This window comes from Echiichthys vipera (assembly GCF_963691815.1).
Source record: "Echiichthys vipera genome assembly, chromosome: 12".
In the NCBI taxonomy this organism is placed as follows: Eukaryota; Metazoa; Chordata; class Actinopteri; order Perciformes; family Trachinidae; genus Echiichthys; species Echiichthys vipera.
Genome location: NC_139837.1, coordinates 415,290 through 433,786, shown reverse-complemented (window position 1 = coordinate 433,786; position 18,497 = coordinate 415,290). Strand labels below are relative to the sequence as shown.

The window sequence follows — 18,497 nt, the reverse complement described above, 5'->3', positions numbered from 1 at the left end:
CCTTCTACTTCCTGTCTGACATCACCTTCTCCTTCCTGTCTGACATCACCTTCTCCTTCCTGTCTGACATCACCTTCTCCTTCCTGTCTGACAGCCAATGAGGGCAAAGTGCGGATGATCAGCTGTGGCGCCGATAAGAGCGTTTACTTCCGCACCGCTCAGCAGGTGAGTGATGTCACAGCTCGGTTAATGAGACATTAAATATGTAAATGAGACATTATCTAATGTTTAAATATGTAAATGAGACATTATCTAATGTTTAAATATGTAAATGAGACATTATCTAATGTTTAAATATGTAAATGAGACATTATCTAATGTTTAAATATGTAAATGAGACATTATCTAATGTTTAAATATGTAAATGAGACATTATCTAATGTTTAAATATGTAAATGAGGCAGTATCTAATGTTTAAATATGTAAATGAGACATTATCTAATGTTTAAATATGTAAATGAGACATTATCTAATGTTTAAATATGTAAATGAGACAGTATCTAATGTTTAAATATGTAAATGAGACATTATCTAATGTGTAAATATGTAAATGAGACATTATCTAATGTTTAAATATGTAAATGAGGCAGTATCTAATGTTTAAATATGTAAATGAGACATTATCTAATGTTTAAATATGTAAATGAGACATTATCTAATGTTTAAATATGTAAATGAGGCAGTATCTAATGTTTAAATATGTAAATGAGACATTATCTAATGTTTAAATATGTAAATGAGACATTATCTAATGTTTAAATATGTAAATGAGACATTATCTAATGTTTAAATATGTAAATGAGACATTATCTAATGTTTAAATATGTAAATGAGGCAGTATCTAATGTTTAAATATGTAAATGAGACATTATCTAATGTTTAAATATGTAAATGAGGCATTATCTAATGTTTAAATATGTAAATGAGACATTATCTGATGTGTTAATATGTAAATGAGGTTTTATTTTGAAGGAGTCTTCCTCCTCTGCTTCCTCTTCCTGTCAGGTGGAGGCGGGGCTGGAGTTCACGCGGACGCATCACGTGGCGAGGAAGACGACGCTGTACGACATGGACGTGGAGCCGACCAGGAAGTACGCGGCGGTGGGCTGTCAGGACCGCAGCATCAGGTGAACTACAGCCAACATGGCCGCCCTGTCATTACCCAGCATGCACCAGGAGCAGGAAGCCCTCGTCCTCTTCTTCTTCTTCTCTGCTCTTTTTTCTCGTTCGTTCAGTTTTGTTTTATTTAAAGTTTCAAACCAAAACAAAAATCAGAGACACTTTAAACTACGACGATGTGTTCAGGGGCCGTGGGAACATGTGTCCAGACAGCACCTGAACGCACCACAGGTCTGGGTGTGATGCGTTCAGGGGCCGTGGGAACATGTGTCCAGACCAGCACCTGAACGCACCACAGGTCTGGGTGTGATGCGTTCAGGGGCTGTGGGAACATGTGTCCAGACCAGCACCTGAACGCACCACAGGTCTGGGTGTGATGCGTTCAGGGGCCGTGGGACATGTGTCCAGACCAGCACCTGAACGCACCACAGGTCTGGGTGTGATGCGTTCAGGGGCTGTGGGAACATTTGTCCAGACCGGCACCTGAACGCACCACAGGTCTGGGTGTGATGCGTTCAGGGGCCGTGGGAACATGTGTCCAGACCGGCACCTGAACGCACCACAGGTCTGGGTGTGATGCGTTCAGGGGCCGTGGGAACATGTGTCCAGACCGGCACCTGAACGCACCACAGGTCTGGGTGTGATGCGTTCAGGGGCCGTGGGAACATGTGTCCAGACCGGCACCTGAACGCACCACAGGTCTGGATGTGATGCGTTCAGGGGCCGTGGGAACACGTGTCCAGACCAGCACCTGAACGCACCACAGGTCTGGGTGTGATGCGTTCAGGGGCTGTGGGAACATGTGTCCAGACAGCACCTGAACGCACCACAGGTCTGGATGTGATGTGTTCAGGGGCCGTGGGAACATGTGTCCAGACCAGCACCTGAACACACCACAGGTCTGGGTGTGATGCGTTCAGGCTCCACCCTCAGGTCAAACTGGGAACAACACATTATTATATAATATATTGTTTTATTATATTTTATAATATTACAACATAATCAGCATTTTGTGGATATTTTATATTTATGCATTTGTTTAAAATGTTTTATTGTTTTTTACATATTTAAACTTTTTCAACGTACTTGGACGCCGTTTTCTATTGTTGAGGGTTACAACTTTAATTATTCATATTATTAATAATAATAATATATTTCTGTAGGATCTTTAACCTCAGTAACGTTATTATTATTATTATTATTATTATTAATATTAATGTTAATATTAATATTAATAATAATATTAATGTGTTCCAGGATCTTTAACCTCAGTAACGGGAAGCAGAAGAAGATGTATAAAGGTTCTCAGGGAGAGGACGGGACGCTCATCAAGGTACGTCTGCACCTGCTCTGCTGTTACCACGGTAACACAGGTGCAGGTGACTCACCCCCCCCCCCCCCCCCCCCCCCTCAGGTGCAGATCGACCCCTCAGGACTCTTCATCGCCACTTCCTGTTCAGACAAGAACATCAGCATCTTCGACTTCTACTCCGGGGAATGTGTCGCCGCCATGTTCGGACACTCGGGTCAGTCCACCTCATCCTCAGACTCTGATCCTGGATCAGGTCTCAGGGGCAGCAGCAGCTCCAGCCTCTGATCCTGGATCAGGTCTCAGGGGCAGCAGCTCCAGCCTCTGGTCCTGGATCAGGTCTCAGGGGCAGCAGCTCCAGCCTCTGATCCTGGATCAGGTCTCAGGGGCAGCAGCTCCAGCCTCTGGTCCTGGATCAGGTCTCAGGGGCAGCAGCTCCAGCCTCTGATCCTGGATCAGGTCTCAGGGGCAGCAGCTCCAGCCTCTGATCCTGGATCAGGTCTCAGGGGCAGCAGCTCCAGCCTCTGATCCTGGATCAGGTCTCAGGGGCAGCAGCAGCTCCAGCCTCTGATCCTGGATCAGGTCTCAGGGGCAGCAGCTCCAGCCTCTGGTCCTGGATCAGGTCTCAGGGGCAGCAGCTCCAGCCTCTGATCCTGGATCAGGTCTCAGGGGCAGCAGCTCCAGCCTCTGATCCTGGATCAGGTCTCAGGGGCAGCAGCTCCAGCCTCTGATCCTGGATCAGGTCTCAGGGGCAGCAGCTCCAGCCTCTGGTCCTGGATCAGGTCTCAGGGGCAGCAGCTCCAGCCTCTGATCCTGGATCAGGTCTCAGGGGCAGCAGCTCCAGCCTCTGATCCTGGATCAGGTCTCAGGGGCAGCAGCTCCAGCCTCTGATCCTGGATCAGGTCTCAGGGGCAGCAGCTCCAGCCTCTGATCCTGGATCAGGTCTCAGGGGCAGCAGCTCCAGCCTCTGGTCCTGGATCAGGTCTCAGGGGCAGCAGCTCCAGCCTCTGATCCTGGATCAGGTCTCAGGGGCAGCAGCTCCAGCCTCTGGTCCTGGATCAGGTCTCAGGGGCAGCAGCTCCAGCCTCTGATCCTGGATCAGGTCTCAGGGGCAGCAGCTCCAGCCTCTGATCCTGGATCAGGTCTCAGGGGCAGCAGCTCCAGCCTCTGGTCCTGGATCAGGTCTCAGGGGCAGCAGCTCCAGCCTCTGGTCCTGGATCAGGTCTCAGGGGCAGCAGCTCCAGCCTCTGGTCCTGGATCAGGTCTCAGGTTCTTTCTCTTCTTCTCTTTCAGAAATCGTCACAGGTTTGAAGTTCAGCAGCGACTGCAGACACTTGATCACCGTCTCTGGAGACAGGTCTGTCTCTGTGTCTCTGTGTCTCTTTGTCTCTGTGTCTCTCTGTCTCTCTGTCTCTATGTTTCTTTGTCTCTGTGTCTCTCTGTCTCTCTGTCTCTATGTTTCTTTGTCTCTGTGTCTCTTTGTCTCTTTGTCTCTGTGTCTCTTTGTCTCTGTGTCTCTGTGTCTCTTTGTCTCTTTGTCTCTGTGTTTCTTTGTCTCTCTGTTTCTTTGTCTCTGTGTCTCTTTGTCTCTGTGTCTCTTTGTCTCTGTGTCTCTGTGTCTCTTTGTCTCTTTGTCTCTGTGTTTCTTTGTCTCTCTGTTTCTTTGTCTCTGTGTCTCTTTGTCTCTCTGTCTCTCTGTTTCTTTGTCTCTCTGTCTCTTCGTGTCTTTGTCTCTGTGTCTCTCTGTCTCTCTGTTTCTTTGTCTCTGTGTCTCTTTGTCTCTGTGTCTCTGTGTTTCTCTGTCTCTCTGTCTCTGTGTTTCTTTGTCTCTTTGTCTCTGTGTCTCTCTGTTTCTTTGTCTCTCTGTCTCTTCGTGTCTTTGTCTCTGTGTCTCTCTGTCTCTGTGTCTCTCTGTTTCTTTGTCTCTGTGTCTCTGTGTTTCTCTGTCTCTCTGTCTCTGTGTTTCTTTGTCTCTTTGTCTCTGTGTCTCTCTGTTTCTTTGTCTCTCTGTCTCTTCGTGTCTTTGTCTCTGTGTCTCTCTGTCTCTGTGTCTCTCTGTTTCTTTGTCTCTGTGTCTCTCTGTCTCTCTGTCTCTCTGTGTCTTTGTCTCTGTGTCTCTCTGTCTCTCTGTCTCTCTGTTTCTTTGTCTCTGTGTCTCTCTGTTTCTTTGTCTCTTTGTCTCCTGTCTCTCTGTCTCTCTGTTTCTTTGTCTCTGTGTCTCTCTGTTTCTTTGTCTCTTTGTCTCCTGTCTCTCTGTCTCTCTGTTTCTTTGTCTCTGTGTCTCTCTGTCTCTTTGTCTCTCTGTCTCTTTGTCTCCTGTCTCTTTGTCTCTTCGTCTCTTTGTCTCTGTGTCTCTTTGTCTCTCGTCCAATCACGACCTCTCCTCTGTGTCCAGCTGTGTCTTTGTGTGGCGTCTCAGTCCGGAGCTGACCATCAGGATGCGGCAGCGTCTCGCCGACCTCCGCCCCCCCGGCGGCGCCCAGACCTCCCAGAATGCACCTCAGCAGAAGGCGGCGCCCCTCAGGTGAGTGTCGGCCCCCGGTGGAGGAGCGCGGCGGCGTTCATGCAGTAACCGTGACGATGCGTGTGTCAGCAGGGCGGTGCCGTCTCCGCGTGTCGTCACCATGTCGTCGGACAGCGACAAGGAGGAGGAAGAGGAGGAGGAGGAGGAGGAGCGCGGCTGCCCTTATATGGTCACAGCAGGACGTGTGGAGGCGGAGTCAGGTCGGTTACCACGGTTACAGGTTGCAAACAAGCAGAAAAGAATATTTAAAAACTGAATATTTAATGTTTTTAATTTAATAATAATAATAATAAACTTGTGTGTTTCTGCAGAGACGCGTGACGGAGCGAAGGTCAGTGCACGCTGCGCTTCCATGGTTACGGAGTTGCTACGGTGGCCCTGAAGGGTCACACGCACCTTTGGTTTCTCTGGTTTCTCCCTATTGTTACAGCCCCGTTACAGAGTGTGTGTGTGTGTGTGTGTGTGTGTGTGTGTGTGACCCTCAGGAGGCATCAGGGGGGCGACTCCCACGCCGGCGCTGGTCCAGGAGGACGGGTGCAGACGGCGCCCTGATGGTGAAGTCCATGTTGGACCTGAGGCTGCTAGACTCGTACGGTCCTGACGGAGCGGTGGAGCAGCGGGCGGAGCCACAGGAGGTCAGGACGGACCCAATGTCCCGCCCCCAGGGGGAGACACGCCCACTCAGGGACCCAGGTGTGGAGGCGGGGCTTCAGAGGACCAATCAGGAACTGGGGAGCACAATCAGTCTGCAGGTCACCACTGCATGGGTGAGAACACACACACACACACACACACACACACACACACACACACACACACACACGCTGTTAAACCAACCTGAGCATCTGTCCAGGCGGAGGACGAGGAGGAAAGGACCAATCAGAGGCCAGACTTTATCCGTCTGTCCAATCGGAGCCCAGACAGGGAAGCTCTGGTGCTTTATCCGGACCAATGGGAGGACAGAGAGAGCCTGGCAGGAAGGTGGGACGCGTGTGTGTGTGTGTGTGTTTGTGTTTGTTGACTCTGTTTGTGTTGACGTTGACTCTGTTGTTGTTGTTGTTGACTCTGTTAGTGTTGACGTTGACTCTGTTTGTGTTGACGTTGACTCTGTTTGTGTTGACGTTGACTCTGTTTGTGTTGACGTTGACTCTGTTTGTGTTGACGTTGACTCTGTTGTTGTTGACGTTGACTCTGTTTGTGTTGACGTTGACTCTGTTTGTGTTGACGTTGACTCTGTTGTTGTTGACGTTGAATCTGTTTGTGTTGACGTTGACTCTGTTGTTGTTGACGTTGACTCTGTTGTTGTTGACGTTGAATCTGTTTGTGTTGACGTTGACTCTGTTGTTGTTGACTCTGTTGTTGTTGTTGTTGTTGACTCTGTTGTTGTTGACGTTGACTCTGTTGTTGTTGACGTTGACTCTGTTGTTGTTGACGTTGACTCTGTTGTTGTTGACTCTGTTGTTGTTGTTGTTGTTGACTCTGTTGTTGTTGTTGACTCTGTTGTTGTTGACGTTGACTCTGTTGTTGTTGACGTTGACTCTGTTGTTGTTGACGTTGACTCTGTTGTTGTTGACGTTGACTCTGTTGTTGTTGACGTTGAATCTGTTGTTGTTGACGTTGACTGTGTGGTTGTTGACTCTGTTTGTGTTGACGTTGACTCTGTTGTTGTTGTTGTTGACTCTGTTGTTGTTGACGTTGAATCTGTTGTTGTTGACGTTGACTCTGTTGTTGTTGATGTTGACTCTGTTTGTGTTGGCGTTGACTCTGTTGTTGTTGACGTTGACTCTGTTTGTGTTGACGTTGACTCTGTTGTTGTTGACGTTGACTCTGTTGTTGTTGACTCTGTTGTTGACGTTGACTCTGTTGTTGTTGACGTTGACTCTGTTGTTGTTGACGTTGACTCTGTTGTTGTTGTTGTTGACTCTGTTGTTGTTGACGTTGAATCTGTTGTTGTTGATGTTGACTCTGTTTGTGTTGGCGTTGACTCTGTTGTTGTTGACGTTGACTCTGTTTGTGTTGACGTTGACTCTGTTGTTGTTGACGTTGACTCTGTTGTTGTTGACGTTGACTCTGTTGTTGTTGACGTTGACTCTGTTGTTGTTGACTCTGTTGTTGACGTTGACTCTGTTGTTGTTGACGTTGACTCTGTTGTTGTTGACGTTGACTCTGTTGTTGACGTTGACTCTGTTGTTGTTGACGTTGACTCTGTTGTTGTTGACGTTGACTCTGTTGTTGACGTTGACTCTGTTGTTGTTGACGTTGACTCTGTTGTTGTTGACGTTGACTCTGTTGTTGTTGGCGTTGACTCCGCCCCTTCCTGTCAGTGAGTTCCAGGTGACGGAGGTGCGTCCTGCGGCTGCGGGGGGACGTCAGGACAAACCCAGTCCAGACAGCGGCTGCTCGCTGGGGTTCAGCTCCAGACTGTCCAGTCCCGTCAGACCTGCAGGGGACGGTGAGGCGGACCTCCAGGACCTGAGACAGGTGTCGTGTCCGTCCCTCACCTTTAACCAGACTCTGTCCCCTCGTCCCTCAGACTCAGAGCCTCTCAGCGTGGACGGAAACTCCTCGGAGCTGGAGGAGGATGAAGAGGAAGGAGGAGGAGCAGGAGGGCGGGTCAGGGCCTCCCAGGGCGTCCCTCAGACCCCAGACCAGGAGGCCTTCCTGAAGGAACACTTCGTGACGCTGGCCGACCTCTCAGACTCAGGTACAGCAGGAGACGGAGACACTAGAGGGTCCCTCGAGACAGAACTCAGACCTGAACTGACTTTAACCATCTGACGAGACTTTGGTAAATCTTTGGGGACTGTCCAGAACCGTCCAGTGCAGGAAGACGACTCCGGAGAATCAGGTTTAGAAGGACACGGCCTCGTGATGGTGACCGTAGATTGGGCTGAAGGACTCTGGACTTGGACTTCTTGGAGGACTCTTGACTCTACTTGGAGACGTGTCGAGGGTCTTTAGACTTGGACTTGTCTTGGAAAACTTGGGACTTAATTTGGACTTAAATTGGACGTTGGACTCTTGGAGTCTTGAAGACCTTTAGACCTGGACTTGTGTTCACCCTCATGTTTAGTTTTGGTTGTTAAAGCGACCCGCCCTGACAGCGTTGGCCCTGACAGCGTTGGCCCTGACAGCGTGGACCCTGACAGCGTTGGCCCTGACAGCGTTGACCCTGACAGCGTGGACCCTGACAGCGTGGACCCTGACAGCGTTGGCCCTGACAGCGTTGACCCTGACAGTGTTGACCCTGACAGCGTTGACCCTGACAGCGTTGACCCTGACAGCGTGGACCCTGGAGGGGACAGGAAGCGTGGACCCTGGAGGGGACAGGAAGCGTCTGGTCTCTGTTGGACTTTTAAAACCTGTAAACTCTGTCGACAGGAAGTCCGAGCAAAGCGTCTCACAGCTCCAGCGAGAGTCTCAGCATCTCCTCCAGGTTCCTCTCCCAGAACTCAGCTGCGAGGTAAAACATCCAATCACAGATGGGATTCTCACCGTGTTTAGAGACCTCTGGTTCTGGTTCTGGTTCTGGTTCTGGTTCCTGTTTAAATCTCTTCTTCCTCCGCCCCACAGTCGGGCGGTTCTTCCGCTCCCATCTCGGCCCACCGGTGGAGGAGGAGGGGAGGTGAAGGCGCGCCCCCTCGTCTCAGAGGTCCGGCCTCTGATGGAGGAGAACCAGACTCAGGACCGGAGGGTGTCCTGGAACCAGGACCAAACGCAGAAACAGAACCAGGACCAAATCTCTTTACTTCCAGACCAGGCCCAGTCCCACGACAGGACCAACCCGGACCAAACGCAGCCTCCTCAGGTCGGGAACCAGAACCAACAGGGTACAGAACAGCCCCGGAGCCGAGGGGAGGAGGGGGCCGCCCCGCAGGCCCACCGGCCCTCCCCACTGAAGAAGAAGGCCCAAACCATGGTGGAGTCCAGAAGGACCCTGGGCCCGACGGCCAGAGCCGCCGCCTCCCACCTGAACTACTCCTCTGGCCTTCGGAAGGCTCAGTCAGTTCAGAACCTCCTGACGGACACAGGTGAGACCCAAGACGCCACGACAGGTGAGCAATCAATGATGTAAAGACAAGACTTTAGACTCGTCTCAGACTGGTCCTGGAGGACTTTAGGTCCCTCTTGGTCTGGTCCTGAGGGACTTTAGGTCCCTCTTGGTCTGGTCCTGAGGGACTTTAGGTCCCTCTTGGTCTGGTCCTGGAGGACTTTAGGTCCCTCTTGGTCTGGTCCTGAGGGACTTTAGGTCCCTCTTGGTCTGGTCCTGGAGGACTTTAGGTCCCTCTTGGTCTGGTCCTGGAGACTTTAGGTCCCTCTTGGTCTGGTCCTGAGGGACTTTAGGTCCCTCTTGGTCTGGTCCTGAGGGACTTTAGGTCCCTCTTGGTCTGGTCCTGGAGGACTTTAGGTCCCTCTTGGTCTGGTCCTGGAGGACTTTAGGTCCCTCTTGGTCTGGTCCTGAGGGACTTTAGGTCCCTCTTGGTCTGGTCCTGGAGACTTTAGGTCCCTCTTGGTCTGGTCCTGGAGGACTTTAGGTCCCTCTTGGTCTGGTCCTGGAGGACTTTAGGTCCCTCTTGGTCTGGTCCTGGAGGACTTTAGGTCCCTCTTGGTCTGGTCCTGAGGGACTTTAGGTCCCTCTTGGACTGGTCCTGGAGGACTTTAGGTCCCTCTTGGTCTGGTCCTGGAGGACTTTAGGTCCCTCTTGGTCTGGTCCTGGAGGACTTTAGGTCCCTCTTGGTCTGGTCCTGAGGGACTTTAGGTCCCTCTTGGTCTGGTCCTGGAGGACTTTAGGTCCCTCTTGGTCTGGTCCTGGAGGACTTTAGGTCCCTCTTGGTCTGGTCCTGAGGGACTTTAGGTCCCTCTTGGTCTGGTCCTGGAGGACTTTAGGTCCCTCTTGGTCTGGTCCTGGAGACTTTAGGTCCCTCTTGGTCTGGTCCTGAGGGACTTTAGGTCCCTCTTGGTCTGGTCCTGGAGGACTTTAGGTCCCTCTTGGTCTGGTCCTGGAGGACTTTAGGTCCCTCTTGGTCTGGTCCTGGAGGACTTTAGGTCCCTCTTGGTCTGGTCCTGGAGGACTTTAGGTCCCTCTTGGTCTGGTCCTGGAGACTTTAGGTCCCTCTTGGTCTGGTCCTGGAGGACTTTAGGTCCCTCTTGGTCTGGTCCTGGAGGACTTTAGGTCCCTCTTGGTCTGGTCCTGGAGGACTTTAGGTCCCTCTTGGTCTGGTCCTGAGGGACTTTAGGTCCCTCTTGGTCTGGTCCTGAGGGACTTTAGGTCCCTCTTGGTCTGGTCCTGGAGACTTTAGGTCCCTCTTGGTCTGGTCCTGGAGGACTTTAGGTCCCTCTTGGTCTGGTCCTGGAGACTTTAGGTCCCTCTTGGTCTGGTCCTGGGGGACTTTAGGTCCCTCTTGGTCTGGTCCTGGAGACTTTAGGTCCCTCTTGGTCTGGTCCTGGAGGACTTTAGGTCCCTCTTGGTCTGGTCCTGGAGACTTTAGGTCCCTCTTGGTCTGGTCCTGGAGGACTTTAGGTCCCTCTTGGTCTGGTCCTGGAGGACTTTAGGTCCCTCTTGGTCTGGTCCTGGAGACTTTAGGTCCCTCTTGGTCTGGTCCTGGAGGACTTTAGGTCCCTCTTGGTCTGGTCCTGAGGGACTTTAGGTCCCTCTTGGTCTGGTCCTGGAGGACTTTAGGTCCCTCTTGGTCTGGTCCTGAGGGACTTTAGGTCCCTCTTGGTCTGGTCCTGGAGACTTTAGGTCCCTCTTGGTCTGGTCCTGGAGGACTTTAGGTCCCTCTTGGTCTGGTCCTGGAGGACTTTAGGTCCCTCTTGGTCTGGTCCTGGAGACTTTAGGTCCCTCTTGGTCTGGTCCTGGAGACTTTAGGTCCCTCTTGGTCTGGTCCTGGAGACTTTAGGTCCCTCTTGGTCTGGTCCTGGAGGACTTTAGGTCCCTCTTGGTCTGGTCCTGGAGGACTTTAGGTCCCTCTTGGTCTGGTCCTGGAGGACTTTATGTCCCTCTTGGTCTGGTCCTGGAGGACTTTAGGTCCCTCTTGGTCTGGTCCTGAGGGACTTTAGGTCCCTCTTGGTCTGGTCCTGGAGGACTTTAGGTCCCTCTTGGTCTGGTCCTGAGGGACTTTAGGTCCCTCTTGGTCTGGTCCTGGAGACTTTAGGTCCCTCTTGGTCTGGTCCTGGAGGACTTTAGGTCCCTCTTGGTCTGGTCCTGGAGGACTTTAGGTCCCTCTTGGTCTGGTCCTGGAGACTTTAGGTCCCTCTTGGTCTGGTCCTGGAGACTTTAGGTCCCTCTTGGTCTGGTCCTGGAGACTTTAGGTCCCTCTTGGTCTGGTCCTGAGGGACTTTAGGTCCCTCTTGGTCTGGTCCTGAGGGACTTTAGGTCCCTCTTGGTCTGGTCCTGAGGGACTTTAGGTCCCTCTTGGTCTGGTCCTGGAGGACTTTAGGTCCCTCTTGGTCTGGTCCTGAGGGACTTTAGGTCCCTCTTGGTCTGGTCCTGAGGGACTTTAGGTCCCTCTTGGTTCTGGTCCTGGAGACTTTAGGTCCCTCTTGGTCTGGTCCTGGAGACTTTAGGTCCCTCTTGGTCTGGTCCTGAGGGACTTTAGGTCCCTCTTGGTCTGGTCCTGGAGGACTTTAGGTCCCTCTTGGTCTGGTCCTGGAGACTTTAGGTCCCTCTTGGTCTGGTCCTGAGGGACTTTAGGTCCCTCTTGGTCTGGTCCTGAGGGACTTTAGGTCCCTCTTGGTCTGGTCCTGAGGGACTTTAGGTCCCTCTTGGTCTGGTCCTGGAGGACTTTAGGTCCCTCTTGGTCTGGTCCTGAGGGACTTTAGGTCCCTCTTGGTCTGGTCCTGAGGGACTTTAGGTCCCTCTTGGTTCTGGTCCTGGAGACTTTAGGTCCCTCTTGGTCTGGTCCTGGAGACTTTAGGTCCCTCTTGGTCTGGTCCTGAGGGACTTTAGGTCCCTCTTGGTCTGGTCCTGAGGGACTTTAGGTCCCTCTTGGTCTGGTCCTGAGGGACTTTAGGTCCCTCTTGGTCTGGTCCTGGAGGACTTTAGGTCCCTCTTGGTCTGGTCCTGAGGGACTTTAGGTCCCTCTTGGTCTGGTCCTGAGGGACTTTAGGTCCCTCTTGGTTCTGGTCCTGGAGGACTTTCATAAACATAAAACTGTCTCTCTCTCCCTCAGATGACTCGTGTCTCTCGACCTCTTGTCCGTCCAGAGCGCCCCCCCCTCAGCAGCCCCCCCCTCAGCAGCCCCCCCCTCAGCAGCCCCCCCCTCAGCAGCCCCCCCCTCAGCAGCTGCTCCCTCTGCAGCGTCCCACCACCCTCCCCTCCTCCCCGAGGCGCCCCCCGTCTGTAGCTCCTCCCCCTCAGAGACCCAGTCCTGCGTCTCCACGGTCGCCCGTGCAGGAAACAGCAGCTTCCACCGCTGCTGCCGCTCCTTCTGCTGTCGCCACCCCGAGGAAGTCTTCGTCCAACACCTCCACGCCGGTGGCGTCTCGCTCCTACATGAGCCCCACCGCCAGCTCCATGGCCAAGATGTCGCGCTCCGTCTCCGTGGGCGACGGCCTCAACATCCACGAGCCCGGCGAGGATCCCGCGGTGACCTCCTCTGCAGCGGTGACCTCCTCTGCGGCGCTGACCTCCTCCTCACAGGTCAGAGACACTCCGCCTCCTCTTGTTGCGGTGGTGCCCTCCAACGCAGCTCTGGCCCCGCCCCCCCAGGCCGCCGTTGTCCCCGTGGTCGTCCCCGTGGTCGTCCCCGTGGTCGTCGCCTCCTCGTCTCCAGGTAACCAGGCGGCCCCTCCCCCCCGCGGGCTCCAGGCTCGGGTTCCGGGCAGCAGCAGACCGCTCCCGGATAAGCCCTCCCTCGCCTCCTTGTCTTCGTCATCGCGGCCTCCTCCGGTCTCCGTCTCCCCCCTGACCCCCCCCCGGCAGGAGGAGGAGCCTCAGACTCCTGCAGGCGGCGGCGGCGGCGGCGAGGAGCAGAGACAGGACGCAGGTTTGGACTCTCATCCTCCTCTTCATCCCTTCATCCTGTCATCTCTACGTCTGGGCTCGGGTCTGTGGCTCCGCCCCTCACCCTCCTCTTCATCACTGCACTCCTCCTCCTCCTCCTCGTCTCGCTCCGTGCTGACGGGTGAGACGCTTCACTCTTCACTTCCTGTTCTTCTCCTTCACTCCCTCCACTTCCTGTCTTCCCGTCAGCGTTCACGTCTCATGCTGTGTGTGTGTGAGCGTCGTTGTTGTCGGTGAGTGACTGAAGCGTCTTTGTCTCGGTGCAGATCAGCCAATCAGTGTGGACTCCTGCCGAGCTCTGACCAATGAGCTGCAGAGCTGCTTCAAGAGAGCGACGCACCTGTACAGAAAGGTGAGCAACCGTTAACGTGACACGCAGACAGGAAGTAGAAGATAGGAGCTCACCTGAGGGACGTCCTGAAACATCCTGACATCACAGTGACATCACGGTGACATCACAGGGTGCTCACCTGTCTGTCTGTCTGTCTCTCCTCCAGGTGAGCGGCTCCTCCCACGCAGACTCCGCCCCCGACCAGCGTCAGATGGCCGTCGTCCTATCGGAGGCCTTCCAGGCGATGAGGGCGGAGCTCGACTGCCTGCCGCTCGACCCGCCGAGCATGCTGGGAGTCGAGGGGGGGCTGGGGGGCGTGGGCGAGGCGAAGGCGGCGGCTCTGCTGGAGGAATACTCGCTGCTGCTGCTGCAGGCGGTGCAGCGCAGGATCGACCACGCTGCGCACTGACGCCGCCGCTGCTTCCTGTCGACCGGCGGCCATTTTGTTTTCTTCTTCTATGACTTTTTTATTGTTATGAAAGAATCTTTCTGTCTTAAAGGAACGACACGTGGAATCGTTTTAACGCTTTTACGCACGTTTTTTATCACGTTTGCTTTTAAACACGTTTCTGCGACGGCGCCGACGCTTCAGAGCGCCGGACGTTTCACCGCAGCAGCAATAATGAGACACGTTTGTCTGAACGAACTTTATCGTGTTTTTGTTCTGGTGTAAATCTTCTTTCCTGAGTTCACTTGAAGGTCGAACACACTTCCTGTTGCTGTGTCACTTTAACGGTCGCACGACTGAACAGCAGTGATTTAGGACCGTTAAGTGTCGTTTCAGGAACTCACTAACAAAAGGTCACTTTAAGCGTTTTTGTCAGGATTTAATAAAGTTTGAGTCTTATTCAGATGTTTGTTATTGTTTATTAGCGTCATCACATCCTCAGGAAGTCTCTACCAAAATAAAAGCCCTGCTGAGGCGTCAGAGGGCGAACAGCAGGAAGCCGGAGAACACGCTGAAGTTCCGGGAGTCGTCGTAGAGCCGGTAGCTCGCCGGCAGACTGAGGCGGACGCCGTCGCCGGCCTCCAGCTGCAGCGCCACGCCGCCGGAGGTGGAGGCGTAGCCGCCGTGGTCGTTCAGGTCCAGGTTGAAGATGATTGGCTGCTCGTTCCTGTAGAGCTGGAGCCCCATGTAACCTTTCAGGAAGTCCGCCGCCGTGAAGCTGAAGACGTAAAGTCCTGGGACGGGAGCCGTGAACACACCTGACAGACGCAGAGCAGGGCAAAGGGCGCACGCAGCTGTTAGCGCAGCAAGCTAATCAGGAGATATGTGAACGTTAGCACGAGCTAATCAATGCTAACTGTGCTAAGTTTAGAAATCACTACAAAACAAGAAAAACTTAATAAAAAAAGTAAAATTTGATGAAAACTTAGTAAAAAATTATTAAAAATTAATAAAAATTGATTCAAAATTAGTAAAAATTTATGAAATATTATTAAAAATTATGAAAAATTTGTAAAATTTGATGAAAATTTAGAAAAAATTTATGAAAAATTAGTAAAAATTGATGTAAAATAATTTAAAAAATGAAAAATGTGTAAAACGATTTAAAAAAAAATGATGAAAAATTTAAAATTTTTGAAAAAATTTATGAAAAATTAGTGAAATTTGATGAAAAATTTGTAAAAAATTATGAAAATTTTGAAAAAAATTATGAAAATTTAGAAAAAAAAATGGAAAAATTAATGAAAAAATTTGTAAAATTTGATGAAAAAAATGGAAAAAATAATGAAAAATTGCTAAAAATTTGATGGAAATTTTGAAAAAAGAAAAAAATTGTAAAATTTGATGTAAATTTTGAAAAAATTATGAAAATGATTTAAAAAAGATGAAAAATTTGTAAAAAATTATTGAAAATTAAGTAAAAATGATGAAAATTTTGTAAAAAATGATGAAAATTTAGTAAAAAATGATGAAAAATTTGAAAAAAATGATGAAAATTTAGTAAAAAATGATGAAAAATTAGTAAAATTTGATGAAAATTTAGAAAAAAATGATGAAAATTTGGTAAAAAATGATGAAAAGTTGGTAAAAAATGATGAAAAATTAGTGAAATTTGATGAAAAAGTTGTAAAATTTGATGAAAATTCTGAAAAAAATTATGAAAAATTTGTAAAAAATGATAAAAATAAGATAAATTTGATAAAAATTTTGTAAAAATTATGAAAATTATTTAAAAAATGATGAAAAATTGGTAAAAAATTATTGAAAATTTAGAAAAAAATGATGAAAATTAGTAAAATTTGATGAAAATTTAGAAAAAAATGATGAAAAATTTGTAAAAAATGATGAAAATTTAGTAAAAAATTATTGAAAAATTAGTAAAAATTGATGAACTTTTTGTCAAATTTGATGAAAATTTAGAAAAAAATATGAAGATTATTTAAAAATGATGAAAAATTAGTAAAAAATTATTGAAAATTTAGAAAAAAATGATGAAAAAATTGTAAAAAATTATGAAAATTTAGTAAAAAATTATTGAAAAATTAGTAAAATTTGATGAAAATTTAGTAAAATATTACGAAAAATTATAAAATTTGATGAAAATTTTGTAAAATTTGATGAAAATTTTGAAAAAATTATGAAAAATTTAGTAAAAAATGATGAAAAATTAGTAAAAATTGAATTTTTTGTAAAATTTGATGAAAATTTGGTAAAAAATGATGAAAATTTGGTAAAAAATGATGAAAATTTAGTAAAAAATGATGAAAAATTAGAGAAAATTTGATGAAAATTTAGAAAAAAATATGAAAAATTTGTAAAAAATGATGTAAAATTAGTTAAAAATGATTGAAAAATTAGTAAAAATTGATGAAATTTTTGTAAAATTATTGAAAATTTAGAAAAAAATGATGAAAAATTTGTAAAAAATGATGAAAATTTAGAAAAAATGATGAAAATTTCGTAAAATATTACGAAAAATTATAAAAACTAATGAAAATTTTGTAAAATTTGATGAAAATTTGGTAAAAAATGATGAAAATTTGGTAAAAAAGATGAAAATTTGGTAAAAAATGATGAAAAATTAGTGAAATTTGATGAAAATTTAGAAAAAAATATAAAAAATTTGTAAAAATTGATGAAAAATTAGTAAAAATTGATGATTTTTTGTAAAATTTGATGAAAATTTAGAAAAAAATGATGAAAAATTTGTAAAAAATGATGAAAATTTAGTAAAAAATAATTGAAAAATTAGTAAAATTTGATGAAAAATTTGTAAAATTTGATGAAAATTTAGTAAAATATTACGAAAAATTATAAAAACTGATGAAAATTTTGTAAAATTTGATGAAAATTTTGAAAAAATTATGAAAAATTTAGTAAAAATGTATGAAAAATTAGTGAAATTTGATGAAAATTTAGAAAAAAATGTGAAAAATTAGTAAAAATTGATGAAAAATTAGTTAAAATTGATGATTTTTTGTGAAATTGGATGAAAATTTGGTAAAAATGATGAAAATTTGGTAAAAAATGATGAAAATTTAGTAAAAAATGATGAAAAATTTGTAAAAAATGATGAAAAATTAGTGAAATTTGATGAAAATTTAGTAAAATATAACGAAAAATTATAAAAACTGATGAAAATTTTGTAACATTTGATGAAAATTTTGTAAAATTTGATGAAAATTTAGAAGAAAATGATGAAAAATTTGTAAAAAATGATGAAAAATTTGTAAAAAATTATTGAAAAATTAGTAAAATTTGATGAAAATTTAGTAAAATTTGATGAAAATTAAGAAAAAAATGATGAAAATTTTTTTCTTAAAAATTATTGAAAATTTAGTAAAAATTAATGAAAAATTACTAAAAATTTATGAATTTTTTGTAAAATTTAATGAAAATTTTGTAAAATTTGATGAAAATTTAGAAGAAAATGATGAAAAATTTGTAAAAAATGATGAAAAATGAGTAAAAAATTATTGAAAATTTAGTAAAAATTGATGAAAAATTAGTAAAAATTGATGATTTTTTGTAAAATTTAATGAAAATTTGGTAAAAAATGATGAAAATTTTGTAAAAAATGATGAAAATTTAGTAAAAAATGATGAAAAATTAGTAAAATTTGATGAAAATTTAGAAAAAAATATGGAAATTATTTAAAAAATGATGAAAATTTGTAAAAAATTATTGAAAAATTAGTAAAATTTGATGAAAATTTAGTAAAATTTGATGAAAATTAAGAAAAAAATGATGAAAATTTAGTTAAAAATTATTGAAAATTTAGTAAAAATTGATGAAAAATTAGTAAAAATTTATGAATTTTTTGTAAAATTTAATGAAAATTTTGTAAAATTTGATTAAAATTTAGAAGAAAATGATGAAAAATTTGTAAAAAAATGATGAAAAATGAGTAAAAAATTATTGAAAATTTTGTAAAAATTGATGATTTTTTTGTAAAATTTAATGAAAATTTGGTAAAAAATGATGAAAATTTAGTAAAAAATGATGAAAAATTAGTAAAATTTGATGAAAATTTTGAAAAAAATGATGAAAAATTTGTAAAAAATTATAAAAATGTTGTAAAAAATTATTGAAAAATTAGTAAAATTTGATAAAAATTTTGTTAAATTTGATGAAATTTTTGAAAAAATTATGAAAATTTTTGAAAAAAAATGATGAAAAATTATTAAAAATTGATGAAAATTTTGTAAAATTTGATGAAAATTCTAGGAGCATAAACGTGTGCTAAAGTGTCCTCTAGGAGCTTAAACGTGTGCTAAAGTGTCCTCTAGGAGCATAAACGTGTGCTAAAGTGTCCTCTAGGAGCATAAACATGTGTTAAAGAGTCCTCTAGGAGCATAAACGTGTGTTAAAGTGTCCTCTAGGAACATAAACGTGTGTTAAAGTGTCCTCTAGGAGCATAAACGTGTGTTAAAGTGTCCTCTAGGAGCATAAACGTGTGTTAAAGTGTCCTCTAGGAACATAAACGTGTGTTAAAGTGTCCTCTAGGAGCATAAACCTGTGTTAAAGTGTCCTCTAGGAGCATAAACGTGTGCTAAAGTGTCCTCTAGGAGCATAAACGTGTGCTTAAGTGTCCTCTAGGAGCATAAACGTGTGTTAAAGTGTTCTCTAGGAGCATAAACGTGTGCTAAAGTGTCCTCTAGGAGCATAAACGTGTGTTAAAGTGTCCTCTAGGAGCATAAACGTGTGTTAAAGTGAACTCTAGGAGACTAAACGTGTGTTAAAGTGTCCTCTAGGTGCATA

The 18,497-nt window shown here is 45.6% G+C and overlaps 1 protein-coding gene across 2 annotated transcripts in view; it reads left to right on the top strand.

The window, feature by feature from the left end:
* The window catches only part of mapkbp1 (mitogen-activated protein kinase binding protein 1), a 29,098-nt gene extending 14,973 nt beyond the window's left edge, over positions 1 to 14,125 (top strand). The window contains exons 14-30 of one of the 2 annotated variants that reach the window (XM_083924230.1): positions 95 to 165; positions 1,006 to 1,127; positions 2,377 to 2,452; positions 2,534 to 2,645; positions 3,722 to 3,785; positions 4,824 to 4,952; positions 5,025 to 5,152; positions 5,264 to 5,283; positions 5,438 to 5,719; positions 5,806 to 5,933; positions 7,277 to 7,404; positions 7,486 to 7,656; positions 8,334 to 8,415; positions 8,526 to 8,983; positions 12,125 to 12,940; positions 13,224 to 13,309; positions 13,455 to 14,125. In XM_083924230.1, the coding sequence (XP_083780356.1) occupies positions 95 to 165; positions 1,006 to 1,127; positions 2,377 to 2,452; positions 2,534 to 2,645; positions 3,722 to 3,785; positions 4,824 to 4,952; positions 5,025 to 5,152; positions 5,264 to 5,283; positions 5,438 to 5,719; positions 5,806 to 5,933; positions 7,277 to 7,404; positions 7,486 to 7,656; positions 8,334 to 8,415; positions 8,526 to 8,983; positions 12,125 to 12,940; positions 13,224 to 13,309; positions 13,455 to 13,697 (3,116 nt within the window). In that variant the 3' untranslated portion in view covers positions 13,698 to 14,125. Of the gene's footprint in view, positions 1 to 94; positions 166 to 1,005; positions 1,128 to 2,376; positions 2,453 to 2,533; positions 2,646 to 3,721; positions 3,786 to 4,823; positions 4,953 to 5,024; positions 5,153 to 5,263; positions 5,284 to 5,437; positions 5,720 to 5,805; positions 5,934 to 7,276; positions 7,405 to 7,485; positions 7,657 to 8,333; positions 8,416 to 8,525; positions 9,008 to 12,124; positions 12,941 to 13,223; positions 13,310 to 13,454 lie in introns of both variants that reach the window. The other variant, XM_083924229.1, reaches the window with a different exon arrangement.
* Positions 14,126 to 18,497: the final 4,372 nt, after the last annotated feature.